This window comes from Manduca sexta, chromosome 27 (genome assembly GCF_014839805.1).
Source record: "Manduca sexta isolate Smith_Timp_Sample1 chromosome 27, JHU_Msex_v1.0, whole genome shotgun sequence".
Classification (NCBI taxonomy): domain Eukaryota; kingdom Metazoa; phylum Arthropoda; class Insecta; order Lepidoptera; family Sphingidae; genus Manduca; species Manduca sexta.
In genome coordinates this window covers 16,995,111-17,012,753 of record NC_051141.1, presented here as the reverse complement: position 1 = coordinate 17,012,753, position 17,643 = coordinate 16,995,111, and the positions used below count along the sequence as shown (strand labels likewise).

Here is a 17,643-nt window from a genome sequence, read left to right as displayed (position 1 = left end):
ATGAAGCGCCACAGTTTGTTAGTTACAATAGTGGCGAAAGGCAAGCTCAAAAGGGAAGGCGATATTGATACTCGTATTTTCTTGATCAGGCCTAGTTCATAGTACCTATTTGACGATTTGCAAAGGTGAACTAGGACCTTATTACCTATAACTGTAAGATCATAATACGAGCGTGTTATCTTCGTGAAATTAGCGTGGAATGGTATTCTTTGTGCATATTTCCATTGACACAACTTGATGAGGTAGTTTACGTGCTAGTTGCGAACTTTTGCTGTTGCTTCAAACATGTGCCATAGGAATAAGGGCCCCAGGAGGAATCGGGTGTAAGCAGTTTATCACTAACTTTAAAGATTGCATGGTTTTAAATATTTTTACGTTGGGTTGCATCGTCGACCGCTCCAATCATGTTGACCGAATTGCTTATTCATTGGTATTGAGATCATGTAGATATGTTCATCACCTCAGGTCAACGCATAAATTTGATGGTAAATAGCACGCTCGCTTATACCTAAGATATGGATCTCTTGTGGGTTACGTAAAACAGCTTTGTGTCACAAATATCTAATCACTTATCTATACAGAATTAAAATGACATAAGATAAATTATTTAAAACTTGTTAAAACTTGCCGAACAAGGAATACGACATCGTATTCCTTGTTCGGCACAAGTTTTAAGGGACATCCCTTGTCGACATTTGCGTGTGTTTTACTTTACTTATCATTAAGTGCAGTGAAGTTTCCCGCGCAGTTGTCAAAAAGTGTTGTGACAACCGTAATCAAATTGATTCAAGTGACTAACCTCTCCACAGCGCACGTTTTCGGTCTATTTTCACACGACACGTTTTGCCCACAGAATGCCAATCCAGGCGCCTCAATGGACGGACTACCTGAACTGTCCGGTGTGCTGCCGCGAGTTCGGCGCGCCGCCGCGCAGCCCTATCAGCCTCAGCTGCGGCCACACGCTATGTAGGCATTGCCTCAAGCATCTCCACAGGAAACAATGCCCCTTCGATCAGGTATGTTCTCTTATTTATTGCTACATCTTTATAAGCTATCGGTAAGTACTTGAGGGGCCGTCTGGCAGGGTAGTAGATGCCACTACTATGTCTATTTTTACCATCAAGCAAGATTATGCAAGTATGGTTGTGTTCCGACTTCAAGAATATTACAGCCAGTGTAATTGCTGGGCATTATAGGAGTTCACATCTTATTCCAGGAATGAGCGTAGTGCCACGCCTTGTAATTCTAAATCACGGTGTTGCTACTGTTTAATTGAAGTCGTATATATTGCCATCAGGCTAGTGGCTTGACCGTCTCTTCGTTCTATTGTAAATAAAATATGACTACCTGTAAGGGCAACGAATCGCTGATCAAACATAAGACGTCACATACGTATCATTAGACCTATTGCTGTTGTCCTTGTCCGTATAACGTTTAACAATGCACTTGTTTTTGATAATGGTAATGGCCTAATTTTTTCCGAATCAAGGATATGTAACTTGTCTAGATTTATTTCGTTCCCTAACATAACGCTTTCATTTATAAAGTCGTATAACGTACGTGTATTGCAGAGTTTATTAAAAGGACGTCCTTTGAACTAGTCGTTTTCGAGTGCAGTAGGGAATTTAAATTCTTTTGCGCGCTAGCCTGCGCCGATTTGGAGCGCTCTTTTTTTTGATGTGACGTAGCAAAATCAAGCTTTGTGCGCGGAAAATATCGAATACAAATAGTTGCATGTTGAATTCTCATGAAAATTAAGTGCCTCTAGAATAAACGTAAGCTTGCTTTTTGTTACCGTTTGGAAGCCTTTTGAAATTTTCCGCAGATCTGTATTCACAAATTAAAATCTACGTCCGTTGCTGCACTAACGTTTGATAAACTTACACTCCATTTGTGTTTTCATTTCACGAGATAGACGCGGGCTAGATATTACTTAACTAAGCTTTAAAGTACTACCGTGGCGTTAACTTTAGAAGTTTAATCGGTGATTAATTGGCCAATTTTTTCGTCTTACTGGCCCAGTTACGATGTAGACTGTTATTCCGAGTTATCGGAATATTGCCGCCGTGCTGCTTCGGGTGGGTATTCCGACACAAAATTACCCACTAAAATACTATTGGACTTGAACAAAATGTGATTCTGCTGTTTGTTATTGTATTTATATTGATAAGTCCTAGATCAATTGTTAATATTGTCCCTCCATATCTTCTTACGTAAGTAAATATATCAAGAATTCCGGGTACATTATCATTGGTCATATTTGTTGCTACATAATATTATTAGGAGACATAAAAAAATTGCATTAAGAGCACACGCACGCCTTTCATTCCGGTAGGCAGTAGCATAACTGATTCACCCACTTTCCGCCGTGTGTATTCCGTCCTGTGATGTGATAGGGGGCGACCCTGTCGCCATATCGGGCGCAAATTCGAAACTTCGAGCTGATGCTGAGTAGAAACATTGAATATCACTTTGCCCAATACGGAGGTCAAACCAGATACCTCAGCAATGCAGTCGAACGTACAACTAGCCACCGAGATAATCATTTTGCATTATTTCAGAATGGACGTGTTTTTTAAATTATTCAATTCTCTACATCATCTTCCAAACTCCAACGCTTTATGTCTTTATATGTATGAATTGGCTGAAATGCTACACGTTTCAGTGTCTGAAACCTTTATCAGTTTATGTCAGTGTCGGCCTGGCTAAAATCAAATCAAATGATTATAATTAGTCACGAAGGCGAACACATTTGCACTTGTGGCAGGTCAAGGTAAATGATAATGAATTAATTATTACAATTAAGAATTACTTATATAATTAGGGACATTTATTTAGTATTTTATTAAAATTAAAAAGCAAAGCACATAGGTATACATATAAAAAAGAAGAACCAGCTCGTAAGAGGTAAGGCAGGTAAGAGTAGATTTTTTTTATTAAACTAACGTCAAGTGCACCTCGCGATCCTCACCGGTGAGGACGATGCATCACTTAACTATCTTACATACCAGCCGTTCACTAGTTACCTGAGTGATGACCACCCGAAGAAGAAAGGCGGAAATAAACTCTGGGCTTTTGTGCCAGCAATTACTAATTTCAGTTCTTTTTTTTTGTAAGTTTTTCGTGTTCAGTGTCACAATAGTTATATAAGCTAATGCACGCTCATCACAGTTAAAATGGGATGATATCCAAGTAAACGGTTTTAACGTTGGAGTAGTATAAAATAAAATTCAAGACAGAAATCATACTAATATTATAAAAGCGAAAGTTTGTGAGAATGGATGTATGTATGTATGTATGTTTGCTCTTCTTTCACGGAAAAACTACTAAACGGATTTGGATGAAACTTTACAGTAATATTGGTTATACATCAGAATAACACATAGGCTACAATTTATAATGATTTTGTGAAATTTGGTCATAATATAACGATACATATCGACGCTTGAAAGGCCAATCATGTCTAAGTGACAAATATACCGAAAATCGATTATTATATAATTATTTTGAATCGCCATATTTTTCTGCATCATTTGATCTAGGTTTTGTATGTCTAGGACTATTTTAATATCATTAGACTACATCTTTATAAAATAAAAAAAAATATGTTACGAATTATCATATTAAAACAAAACATCAAAGCACTCTACTCAAAACATTTACTGATTGTCGCTTAGATATGCTTGCCTTTCAAGCGTCGATATCAAGTAAATCGGAAAAAAATCCTATCATGGCGTACGCTGCCTAAACCGTTGGAGTTAGACAAAGATCATGTACCGTAGGATTGTTTGTCTTAAATAGTTCTAAATAACAGTGACAACATATATCTACTTTATGTGTGGAAACCACTAGGACCAAGCCAAGCCATAAATATAATTAAATCTGATACTTTTTTTACAATGCACAAGCGGAACTTTTATCCCGAAAAACTCCTTCCCGCGGGCGAAGCCGCGAGGAAAAGCTATAAAAGAGGAAATTAAAACGTAATTAACGGCGCACGGCGTGGATTCGCTTACATTTACGATCATAATTATAGTTCAATAAAAAATAATTTAGATGCAAACACAACAAAATGACGGGCAAGTCGCCTTTGTAACAACTGTAAATAATAATTATAAAATTAAGATTTAGTATTATTATGATGTCAATATTGTAAAAAAGAGGAACATAGGAGTCATTTTAGGTAATCAATTACTTACTTGGTGGGTCATTGTGCTGGACCAATTTTCCAAACTGTCTTTATCGTCAAGGTAATCAGTTACATTAAAATACTCTTTAGACCATTGACGTATATTCTATAGACACGAACGTCCATATAAACTATTTGTTCAAATTCTGAACTAAAATGGCAATCAAAACTTCACTGTTATAGTTATATTTATTCACTTAAACAACAAATAATTTTACTTATTTGAATAATATTTTTATTCAAATCCAGGTTTACACTTAGACTCGAGTTCTTTTATCATGAGCGCCACTCCGTAATAACCACAATCTGTCAATATTGAAAATACTAAAATCAGTTTGAATGGATTGCAGTTCAATTCAGTTGAACACAGTGAATGTTCGAAACGCCAAATCTAGTACGTAGCACATTATATTCTGAGCATTATATCGATGCTTTAGACATTGACACACGTTTGACGTGACACTTGAAATTGTGTCCGGGCAAATCGGTTACTTCTAAGAGAAGTTTATTATTTATTTTATGCTAATTGCTAAGAATGATTTATTAGTTTCTGATGGACTTTGATTTGGGACCAGTCACTGCTTTTTACAAATGCACGTAGGTATTTGCAGACATGCTAGCTTTAAATTTTGCTTTCAGGAAATACGGATGGGATAAGCCTCGAGCTAGCAGTATGGGCGTGATTGGGAGAGCCGTAATCTGATATCGGATTTAACATTTATTGGAGCTGATACATTTCCTATATTTGTTATACCTTTTATATATATATATATATAGAAATCGAGAAAACGTCGAATTTACGAGTAGTCATAGCTTAATTAATGTACAATTTACGTTTGGGATTTTGATTTAGAGTAGATCTTGCGCCATGTCATATAAGGCATTTATTGATACAATAGTATTTCAATAAATACTATGGAAGGTTTATTGCAAGCGGTAAAATTGCCCTAGATCAACTTAAGTAAAGAAAAAGTATAAGAGCACAAAGAATATTTATTAATGTATCTTAGTACAAAATGTGTTAAGGTTAGGTTTCCTGGGAAACCGGTGCCGTCACATGATGACCGCTAATCACATTACAGCGTCATATGAATGTGCAATAAAAACAATGGGATGATTTTCTGAGAATATTTTTTATAATTCCATACCAGTGCGGCGAGCACAACAAACCTTCTGTGTAAAATTTACGTAGAAAATGCATGGAAAGTTATTAAGCAAGAAATTTTAAGTAACAATTCGAGTCAACATAGATGAACAAAATCGTAAATGTGATACAATGATAATTTATGTTTACACTAAAACTAAATAAACCTTTATGTATATGACGCAAAATTACAATGCGAACTATCATAAAAGTTTAAAATAAAACTAAATGAGCTTAAATATTTTCTAATTACGGACAACGTCCATCGTGCGAATTCACAAGACAGCTCGAATATAGAACCTGTCACCGTAAGGCTATTCCCGTAACAGATGCTAAACAATAAGATTTCCACGTCACCGGTGCACCTTCCACGGTATTGTTTAATTACGTATTAATCGGGAATCAGCCTACGCTATATACGTCATTGGGAAGCTATTTCATTCGCCCGCAGACCTCCTCGTTGTCGACGTCTGTACGGAGTAAATAATGTTTACGTGGGTACGTGAAGTTCGATCAGCGAAGTAAATTTAATGTGATTGTTTTTATTTTTATTTGTGATATTTATGAAGTGTACGTGTTTCTGAAACACTAGTCATGACTTAGTGTTTCAATTTATGTTTTTTATTAACTCTCTTTATGAGATAATCATAGTGCTACTATAATCGGTTTATAAGTTGTTTTGAATTTTAAATTTGCGCTCGCTTCGAAATTTTGAGCATGCTTCATATACGTATATCACTAAGGGTGCATTTCCGTTGAAGCGGCGCGGACAAAGTGAGCAATGGAAAATAATCATTTTTTTTATGAAAATCGCATGTCGTTGCTTTCCTTTGGTATAAAACAGGTCGGGATTATTTGATGATTATTTTAACTCTCATTTAATTAAGAGTCAAAAGTGTTCTTAATTACACTGTGTGACACAATGTTCCTAACATGAATAAGAATGCGTTGGTGGCATAGTTGTATAACGGTATAGCTGTAGTGCTGCGGTCTCGGATTCGATTCCTAGTCGGGCAAAGTAACTTTGGGGTTTTCTACTCAGTATCAACCCGAAGTCTGCAATTTGTGCTCGCCCCTATTATATCATGTGACGGAATACAACCGGCGGAAAGTTGACGCACAGTTGCGCCTCTGTGCGTGCATGCGTGCATGCGCGCGCGCGTGTGTGTGTGTGTAAATAATTTTTACTCTTCTGAATAGCTTTTCTGTCCTCATTTTTTGTAGTTTTGGTTATAAAATTTGATTTTAATGGTTGTGCTTATAATTATAATTAAAGTTTTCGCGTTCTATATTCCAATGTAATATTATTAAAGTAAATTACCGTGATATATAGAAGAAAACAAAGTGCTATAGATACGTAAATGTTGTGAGCGATTCCAAAACCCTAAAGTATTATTGCGCCCAAATAATTGTTTATTTACAGTATATCATATCAGATCAGTGTTCATTACGTAATTAATGAAGTATATACATACAAAATAGCAAATAAAAGATTCGACTTGATTTTAAAATTCACTATATTAGTAAAACTAACTATTAATCTATATTAGTAAAACTTCTATTGACCATAACATTACATCGGTGTGCGTTTCAGTAATTTCGTAGATATTTGCGAGTCCAACACACCTAAGATAAAAAGAAACAGATATCAATGTTAGGAAGTAGGCAGTGCTATGTTTCCTAAAATTTAGTGAGTAATATTTAATTATTTATACAATTATTAATATGTTAAAAATACGACGGAAATGTTTCTAATATACATCATTCTAAGATAACAACTATCTGACGGTGTTCAAGACTTACTAAAAAAATATATAAAAAAAGTATGGTTCCTATTGAGATATCCGTTTACCATAATGTTGTATAAATCGCAAATATTGTTCTAAAATAAAAAAAAACATGTGGTTATATATATATCTTATGCATAATATGCATATGCAAATATATTATATATAAAAAGTAGGGCGTATTGCTTAGTGTTATACTATAGAAGATATTTTATTCCGGTAATTATTAGTACGTGGCGAAGAAGCTTATACGCTTATACTTTTAACTTTTTATCATGAATACCAATTAGATCTAATAAAAAATAAAAGTAAATAAGCATTAAATCGAGGTATATTAAAAACGTTAAATTAATTTAAATTTTGAATCTTATAACATAGACATGAAGGTTGTAATTTTGCTTGTACAGACTGCTATCCAGCTGGAGCCGGAGGAGTTAGTGGTGAACACAGCGCTGCTGCAGCTGGCGGGGTACTCGCCGCCCGCGCAGCCGTACCATCCGCCGTGCATCCAGCTGTTGCCCGAGAAGGACCGGCAGGCGTACGATGTGATCGTGCGCTGCATGGAGCATCTCGCGGTCTACCTTAAGTACTGTGGAAATGGTAAGTGGCTTGTGAGTTGCGATGGGTGAGGGAAGCGTGTGCGCTGCGTGACGTGCGTGTCAGTTTGTATGTTTTTTATGTGAATGCAAGAAAATAACTTGAAAATTTCATCGTGGAATCTTTTTTATGGTATAATTATATATTTTTTTCTTGACTCGGACTTTTTCTTGATTCATTATGAATGTGGATGTCTCATCGATCTGTCGGTCAAGGTGAAAGTGAAATTCTGTATTTTCTGTACAAAAAACATATTATCTCTGGAAATTCCTCGTCAAGAGAAATAGTGTGCGTTGTTTTAACATAATAACAACTTAAATAATCCTGTGTTATGTATTTATATTAAAGTATGCGCTGGAGAGATAATCGAGAATGTAATTAAAGGACAATGTAATAAAGAACTCTACACCGTTAACATACTTTGATTCATTTGCTTGATCTGTATGTACATGTGTCTCAGCTATCGGTCTTTTCACTCCATATTCCTGATACTAGCTAGCTCTTTGTAAATAGTTCGTGAAGTCCGTAACAAGGTTCAACTTACGGGCACAGCCAAGATTGCAATTCGTAGTTGCCAGATCGAGGAGTTATTCCCCAAATTAGGGGGATTTTAACGCCATGGGGGAAAATTTAGGGGTAAGAAAATATTCGATTCAAAGACCCAACGTACTGATAACTTGTATAAATTACTATGGATTAAACTTTTAGGATAATCAGGGACCTTTTATGGCCCCGATGTCTATTATTTTTGGGTGGAGTTTTCTCGGAAAGTCTATGTTTTGGGGATTTCTTGACAAATTTTAGGGTTATTCAAAGCAGACATCTGGCAACACTTGCTATTTATGTTCTGTATTTAATTAGCTTTGACTGCGCGCACTTCGGCATTACGCTGAATAGTTTCATTCAATTTATATTAATTTAATTAGATTTAAAATTAATTAAATTATTTTAAACTCGAGTTGGATACGGTTGTTATTGACAGAGCGGCATGTTTTGACTATTGTGTGCTGACGTCTCGAAAGCGATTAGGTTTCCATTCATTACGTACAGCTTTCGATCGCATTTCCGTTCATGTTATCGACCTCGTTCTCTGAAATAATGAGGCTTTAAAGCACTTGGAGATGATAAAAAACTTAATATAATCAGTAAGAAATTAGTATCAAATCAGTACGTACTTTCAAAGATTAAGCCTTTATTTTTTTTATCACATACACAAATACTCTACAACTGAGAAGGATTAGTCCACCACCACACTGGCCTAGTGCGAATTGGTGGACTTCATACACCCTCGAAATCCCTACACAGAACTTGTCAGGTATACAGGTTCCCTCACGTTGTTATCCTTCACCGTTAAAGCAGCCGATAATTCACAAAGAATGCACACATAAAATTTAGAAAAATCAAAGGTGTGTGCCCTTGAGTTTCGAATCTGTGGACATTCGTTTTGGCAGTCCGTTCCACAACCAACTAGGCTGTCGCCGCTTTTTGTCAGCCCCCCCCCCCCCCCCTACTTATATTTTTATAATTATACTTATCGAATTGTTATTAAACAGTAGAGTATAAATTCATCGAAACTCATCGTCCGTAACTCGACGGTTCAACACCGTTAGTGCTGCTTCCGATCTGATTTGATTTGGAACATTGTCGCTCCGGTCCTTACCTGACATACAAAAAAATTTTAAACTACACCGTTTGACGATTCCTTTGAACCACTTAATAACTGCGAGTATGCAGCCTTGTAAAACGCGATATCGATTGTTGGCTCGCGTTTCCGAAAACCACTCCCTGGCATCAGGTCTGAAATTAATTTTAAGTTTCGAGCATCTATTTCTTTTTTCATTTTGACGTGATAAATATGGACGTTACATGTGTATGTATAGTTTTTCATATTATTCGCCTATCCTCGCGATTCCTCCCGTAAAAGACTTGGAATGGAAATATTACATACCCGAGAGTGTGTGTGTATGTGGTTTGTGTGTATAAAAACTGGAAAGTACCACCTTCCAATCCCCATTTAATTCATAATTAATGAATTAGCTTACCCGATCTATATATAGAAATCAGTCTGGCTTTAAAAGTTCGTTTTTAGTTTTTTATGTGATGGGTTTATTTATTCAATATATAATTTAAAAAAATCGTAACATGCGCTTAGCTTAATTTATTTAAGGTATGTATGTTCTAAATCTATAATATTGCTTAGATAAAATGATAAGACTTGATTGAAGTATTTTTCAGCCTTTTACTTTTTAAAATATGCATTATAATTGCACATTAATACTTATTTGGCGAATAAACATAATATACTTTGGATAATAAACAATATTCCGTAAGCAGTAAAGGTGCGATGTCGCGGGACGCGGCAGACTGCAGATACAAACTACGACGGCAGACTGCATTACTTTCCAGTATCAATTTGTATGAGATCCAGTCAGATATATACAGGCAAATGCCGCGCGATAGTTGCATTACCTTTAACATGTCTATTTTCTACGCTACAGAGTTAGAGAAATGCAGTTAGCAACCGCAAATACGCTTTGTGTCTTTCTGCATGAGTGATCAAATTTGTGAGGGTATCGCTCACTCAATTCTCCCATGGAATGCACAGACGTAAAACAATGTAGTGCAACTATGTAGTAGTCACTCAAAAACCTCAACATCATGTTGAACAACATGGAGCCCGTAGCCTGTAGGCTCTGCATGGTGTGGAAAATAATTGCTAGAAATATTTATGACCACGTTATGCTAATGGAAATGACGGTATTTGAATAATATACAGGGTCATTTTGATATTGCGTTACTAAATAAAAGCACATACTTATCTACTTGAAAATAACACTTTACAGTAAGTTTCGAACAAAATAAATATTAATAAAAAGTAATTTCTATTTTACGCGCCCTACTGCCACTACTACTACTTTAAGAGAATTCATCGCAGTGGCAACATCATAAACTCAGTCAGAAATACACTCACGTATACGCCATATTCGCATTAGACTACAAAATGATAAAAAAATTAGAAAACTAAAACCACGATTCTTGGTGAAAATATTCTTTATTAATAAATGATTTTTGGTACAATGTCCGCAAAGGTGAAGACGAGTGTTTAGTTTAATTTAGTAAAGCAATGTCGTAATGACCCTGTTTAAACGTATTTCTACGGAATTAACTTCGTCAATATATACCAAATAAATATTACTCGGCCAATCGCTAGTGCAGCAAGCCTACAGTACGTACGAGAATAGACTGAGATACGGCATTACGCATTCGTACCATTTTGGTGATGTGACGGAATCTGTACGTTTTGCATGACAAATATTTATTTGGCATGACTCTCTGGTGATAAGCTGGCCCGCTTTATCGGGCGCGTTGGTGCATTTTTGCCATGTTTCAATTTCTTTGTTGCAGTTGAATGCGTGTGAGCCATAAAATGCATTCCAAATAAAACCTATCACAATCGAATATAATTTTCTCGTGTGTACGTTGAATATTTTCGCAAACAAAAAAAAAATGCTTGAAGACGCTTGGAATAGATAACAGAGCGTAAAACAATGTTTGTTAGTTTTATTGTTAGCCCAAATGTTTGTTGACGTATCACGCCAAAACCACTCAATGGATTCAATATGTAATAACTGAAAAATTTTAAACTTTATTCTGTGTAACATATTGGGTATGTGGGGGACAGATGGACACACGGGGAGGAGGGGCCACACACGCCGCGCGTGTTTGTGTTAAAGGGGGTGGGTTGGGGAGAGGCGTTTATGAGATAGGCTGAGATAGAACCATGTCCACATATACGACATTATTAGCTAGTTCATATACAAATAAATAGGACCATAATAAGTTTCGCTTACGTCGCCGCTCGTGTGAAATAAATTGCACTGAATAAAAGTATTTATAAATTATTCCAGGACATGGTATATGCGTCGATATTCATGCAAATATAGTATTCAAGCGGTTTTTGCATCAAACATCCAAACATCTGTGCGTACTTTGTATTCGTAACAGGATGTGAATGAATGTTGAAAATAAAAAGAATATAATACCTATGTATGTTTATCTCTTTAGTATAAAAATATTTGACAGTGCCCAACACAGGTCAGGACAGGTCTAGGGAAGGAAATTTTGAATGCATTAATAACCTGCTAAGGGAGTGCTATCTCAGCTTTTCTGTGTAAAAGTGAACGTTGTCAGTACGAGAAATTTGTTTCATAATTTGCCACAACATGAAAGAGCCTACACGAAAGTGCCATTTTTCTTAAAATTCTGAGCGAATGTACGGTCAAAGGACTTTATTAATTAAGATTTTAGATTCATTCCACCGCCACCGCACGCTCTCTCATAAAATTGAAACAGTCTTATACGCACCTTCGTATGTTTTTATTTCGGCGGGTCGTATTTTACGCAATGGTTTTATGTATTCTATATCGATATATATGTACTAAATACCAGATTTGGCGTTCCGAAAATTCACTGTGTTAAACTGAATTGAACCGCAATCCATTTAAACTGACCTATGGTCAATTGGTGCTCATGATGTAAGATAAAGAATATTAGTCGAATAAGTAAAATTATTTATTGTTTAAGTGAATAGAATAACAGTGACGTTTTGGTTGCCATTTTAGTTCAGATTTTGAGCAAATAGTTTATATGGACGTTCGTGACTATAGAATATACGTCAATGGTATTCAATGATACACGCATTTTGATTATGATGAGCGGCATTGTGCAGTTAAATGGCGGCGTGGTTTATGAATGTCATTCAGGGCCCTTATTCTGTATGATAGTGTAAACGCGTAACGCGGCTGTGTCATGTTATCTTCGAGAAATGTGCGTGGAATGGTATTCTGTAAGCCAAATTTCTATAGTCCTAAACATGATGCGTTACGTGCTTGTTACGCACTGTCAAAATAACGTGCGGGATAGAGAATAAGGCCCCAGCGTTAGATTTTCACGTTGGGCAACATTCCCGCGACCTTACTGTAGTTCCGATAGTTTTGTATACTCTATAATCGAAATACGTATTTATTGTTTATGTTCGATTTGCGCGAACGATTATTTTGTATTAACGGTTTAATATTAAGATATAATCCGAGGCTAACTTACGTTGTTATAACCAAGTACTGGATGTACGTCGTCCAACCATTTATTTTACTGTTGGTAGCTCGAGTACTGAATACTAATCGATTAGTGATACGTTAACCGTTCGATTTCTTTTCATAATCGATATAATTCATGAAGAAGTTTTGATCGATTTGATAAATTGTTATAATTGCTAAACGGCCATAAGTTTTTTCCAAGATAAAATAAGGAATAATCTTCGTTACACAACATACGGGCTAAATAAGTATCGATCAATAAATATCGGAACTAAAGAGCTATATTCCATTAGTTTAGGTGATTAACTAAATGTAAACAAATCGTAAAAAAGGTATTTTAATTTGACCATTTCTTTTTACGAAATAGAACTTAACACAAATAAATGTTTTCATAACCTACACACCACATTACACTGTTACTCGCATTTGTTAAATTATTATTTTTTTTAATAAAAAGTTATAATTATTAAGTTATAAACGTCAACACAATTAGTTATTCAAATTAACAATGCTGTTATAAAGCATCGCGGTCTATCAACTGTAAAAAAACTAAAACGACAGGCACTAAACATTGTTTACAATGGATAGTAATAGCATCACGCATCAATTATAATCAATAAATTCTGCATTATCGAAAATTGTTTTATTTATCATATTCTTTTGCTTCTTCTTAGATCATTGTTTATTGTTTGTTATTTGTATTGTTTCTAAACTGGAATTGATTAGTCTAAGTGTAATTGTATGCAATAGTTTCATAGACACATCAAACTTCGTAAACACTTTCGTAATAAAAGGCGGACTATCTAGGAATCGTATGTCATTTTTAGTTTACATTTAATTAAACACTTAAACCGACAGAGTATGGTCCCTTCACTATTTAATAGTAAAAGTAGCATCCATGAAGTATTATAATTTATTATTTAGGATTGCTTGTCAATAATTATGGAACTTAATTGCTTAATCTAAAAGTAAAATGAACGGTTGGAAGAAATGTAATTTATAGTTTTTGTTTAACTCGATCGTATTAATTGAATGAAGCGGAAGATGTGCTCGAAGAACATGAAATCTTCACCGAGGCTACGAATAGGCTTAACAGCGACGGTCGATTCGAAAAAAAAAAACCACATACATGTGTTTGGTTTTTTTTTCAATTGATCGTTGCCGTGAAGCATTGCATCATTTGGCGGCGTCGCCGACGGAACCGTGGGCTAGAAAAGGAAATTAGCTCCGAAGCTCTCAACCGAAGGAAACAATAACACAGAACCTGTATGTTAGTTTAGAGCGTTCAATTGACGAAATAAACTTGCATACAGGTGCGTTTGATGTTGAGAATTATATTATAAAGAAGAGTAGAAAATATTAAAAGAACTCGAAACGTATAATGCAATTGTTATCTATAAGTATACGAATTGTTTGTGATGTCGTTGTTAAAACCAATAATAGGGTATTTGACTATGTTTGGTTCTGAGCATTTCTTAATATGTTACAGCAATTAGTACAAAAAATAAATCCTTCTGTAAAAACAGCATATAAATTGAATAAGAAATGAGGCAGTAACTCGTATTTCAAATATTGCTTCGTGCAGTGGCATGGAGTTAGGATATCGCTCCATCTCATCTGACGTCACAAACAAGTACTTCATCCCTTTTCTATCACCAGCAAGTTTTTCGTCCCTTTGAGACTCCCCACTACTACCTAATTTCAATGGCTCAACTTGTGGATTTTTCACCAAAATTCAATGATTTCTTAAAAATAAAAGTTATAAATAAATATTAGTCAAATACCCTATTGTGACAAAATGATTATATTTTGTAGTTTTTGATGTTGTTAGATCGAACCAACAGGATAATCAGACCTTGCATTTGGACCCAATAGTTCTCGGTTCATAACCATCTAACAACTAATAGCAAAGGTACGCGCAAACATATTAGATTTTTTCCAGAAACATATCTGTCGGGAACATAATCCAAAAACATGCCTGTCAGCCGTAAATTTAAGTATTTATTAGGCACCTGATCAAAATAAATCTAATGTGAATATATAAATAAGGCTTAATTTTAAGTTCATTAACACATTACAATACAAACACCGCGTAGTACTTGGCATCTTCCCTAGTTTTAATGTAGAAACTTAACCACTTGCAGAGTTAGGAGGTAAAAAAATCTAGAAATATGTAGATGTATGCTGATAACGGAATATGCAAAGCCGGCGCATCGCTTTCAATATTCGAACGAATATAAATTTGCTTTACTTTGTAATACAATATCAATTTTATAAGCAAACTATACAATGTCGATATGACTGGGAGAAAGCGAAGATGTTTGTACAAATACGCTAAGTGAAGGCGGCGTAAGATTTACTAATAGCCGCATATCTAATTCGGATATTTATTTATTTATTTGCACTTCATATACAATACATTTTTGTATATAGGCGGTCTTAATGCCGTAGGCATTCTCTCCCGGTCAACCTCACAGTGGAGCAGAGATGTGCAAGGTATTTAATATATGCCCGAATGTAAAATCAAAGCTAAACTTACAATTTTATACGACGAATGTTGTAAATTATGTTCCTGTATTCATAAAGTTTTTTTACATACAATACACACAACTGCGAAGTTAAATGTGTATGTCTTGGTTTTGAACCTGTGGATATCTTTTCCGACAGTCTTTGATCAACAACTAAACTATTGCCGCGATAAAAGAACATAAATATAAACATTTATACTGTTCATTTTTAAGCCGGATCTGGAAAATAGGATTTTAAAGCTATAAATACAGATGGATAATATAATATTTTAACTTTTTCTAATTTAGAAATCTGATAACAGGAAGGTTAGCTCAATCGTGTAGGCAGACTTCCCACGTTTGCCTGCTAGTATTATTCCTATGAAAAATAAATGTTATTATAGTGATAATATTCAGAAAAACTCTTGTTCGTAGAACTGTTGTTGTTTATTATTTGTTTACAATCTTAATATAGCCTTGCTTTTTGTTATATTGATTATTATCACTCCGAACTAAATAACGTGACTTCTATGTACCTAAAACATTGTAGCGATATGTAGCATCAGCGAAATTTATTAAAATAATCCCTTACCCATGAGAGAAAATTACCAGATAATATTAGGGTATGTGTTAATCCAGGACATGGTGTACCCGTGGGCCAATTTTCATTCAAATGCCAAAGCTGTATCTGTTTCTAACAAACAGCCAAACATTTCACAAACTTTTGCATTTATCATATTTTGAGATAAAAAACTATAGAAAATATTCCAGAAATGGAAAGGTTTTGTTAACATTAGGCACAGTCTAAATATTGGCAGCCAAACTCAACTATTTAAAGTTGGCTTTTCTGGGTGACGTTTTCATCAACACCATCGGTCATGAAGTCTGTTGTTGGACATATGCCATGTAAAGATTCCCAGAATGACCTGTCAAAAACGGCCTGCATCCAGCAAGGTAACGATTAGTTTGTAAAAAAATATTATGAATTTGTAAATATAAGAGATATGCAAGCGGCGATAGCCTAGTTGGGTGTGGAACGGACTGCGGAGACGAATGTCCGCAGGTTTAAATTTTCTCACGTTGTTCAGGTTTCCTCGCGATGTTTTCGTTCATCGTTAGAGTAAGCGATAATTTAAAAAAGAATACACACATATTTTTTTTAGAAAAGTCAGAGGTCTGTTTAACGCTTAGCATAGACCGGCGGTGTACTTCGTCGGTGTGTTCACCACACACCGCGCCGTCGGAAACAAAGATATACACGTAAAATTTGTATATGAACGCGACGCGAATCTACACCAACGTCCATTTTACATTTAAATTTTATTTAGATATTTCCCCAATTGGTTTTGTAGTTATAGGTTAGGAGCGTTTATTGTTTTTAATTGCGTAATTTGTTTTTAGCTGGATTTGTTTCGAATTATGTAGACAACATCTTATAATTCAACATAAAATGATTGATTTGTCGCTGAAAAGCCTCTACGACGCAACGTAGTGTTAACATGCGTGTAGTGTCAACAAGTGGTGCGCTAATAGGCAAATTTATCAACACGTTGCGTGTCAATGGTTGTAATAAGTACGTTTTTTTTTAACCTGTTATGTGAATATAAATATTATGCATTTTGTATTGTGTTAATAGAAATTACAACTATCATGATTTCTTATGTTTACGCGAATGTTAGGCATTGGAATGAAACTGTTTACCGGATTTTATTCCGGTTCTTTATATTATAATCTTTAACTCGACCTTTCGAAGACTTTGGCCTTCACGGGTGGGGGGACTGAGATGTTTTTCGTCCTAAGTCAAAGTAACAATATTTAACAATTATACCTTTCCTTAAACCCTTTCAACATAGAGAAACACCAGGTTCATCGGTTTTATTATATTATCATTATGTGTAGTGAAGGCAAAGATCATATAATTTTGATAGATATGCAAATTTATCAGTTAACACCATTCATTACGCATTTCTGCTGTTCAACGGATTACGGTTACGTAAATATTTAAGTTAATTATTTTATAGCTTAACAGTACTATATTCTGTTCTGTTTAAAGTAATTAAAAAATAATATTGTTGGAATTATTAGGTTTAGCTTTTTTTATAGGCTTTTTAAATACATTCGGGATTAGTGCATGTATTATATTGTAACGACACAATGGATTTAAATTATATTGCAAAGTCAAAAATATAACAAAGTTACGTTATTGTTTTGTAATTCAATACAAAGAAAATCTTTGGTCTAGGGCCGTCGTATTGTGCAATGCCCACCAGCGTTCCGTTTGGATGCCATGGCGACCGCCCCCTACTGAAAGGGTGGGTGCCGC

The 17,643-nt window shown here is 35.1% G+C and overlaps 1 protein-coding gene across 7 annotated transcripts in view; it reads left to right on the top strand.

Annotated features, from left to right (window-relative positions):
• LOC115439909 (roquin-1) overlaps nt 1-17,643 on the top strand; it is a 95,256-nt gene that overhangs the window by 13,344 nt on the left and 64,269 nt on the right. For all 7 annotated transcript variants that reach the window (XM_030163974.2, XM_037443823.1, XM_030163976.2 and 4 more), the window contains exons 2-3: nt 854-1,016; nt 7,528-7,720. In XM_030163974.2, the coding sequence (XP_030019834.2) occupies nt 855-1,016; nt 7,528-7,720 (355 nt within the window). In that variant the 5' untranslated portion in view covers nt 854. The remainder of the gene's footprint in view (nt 1-853; nt 1,017-7,527; nt 7,721-17,643) is intronic.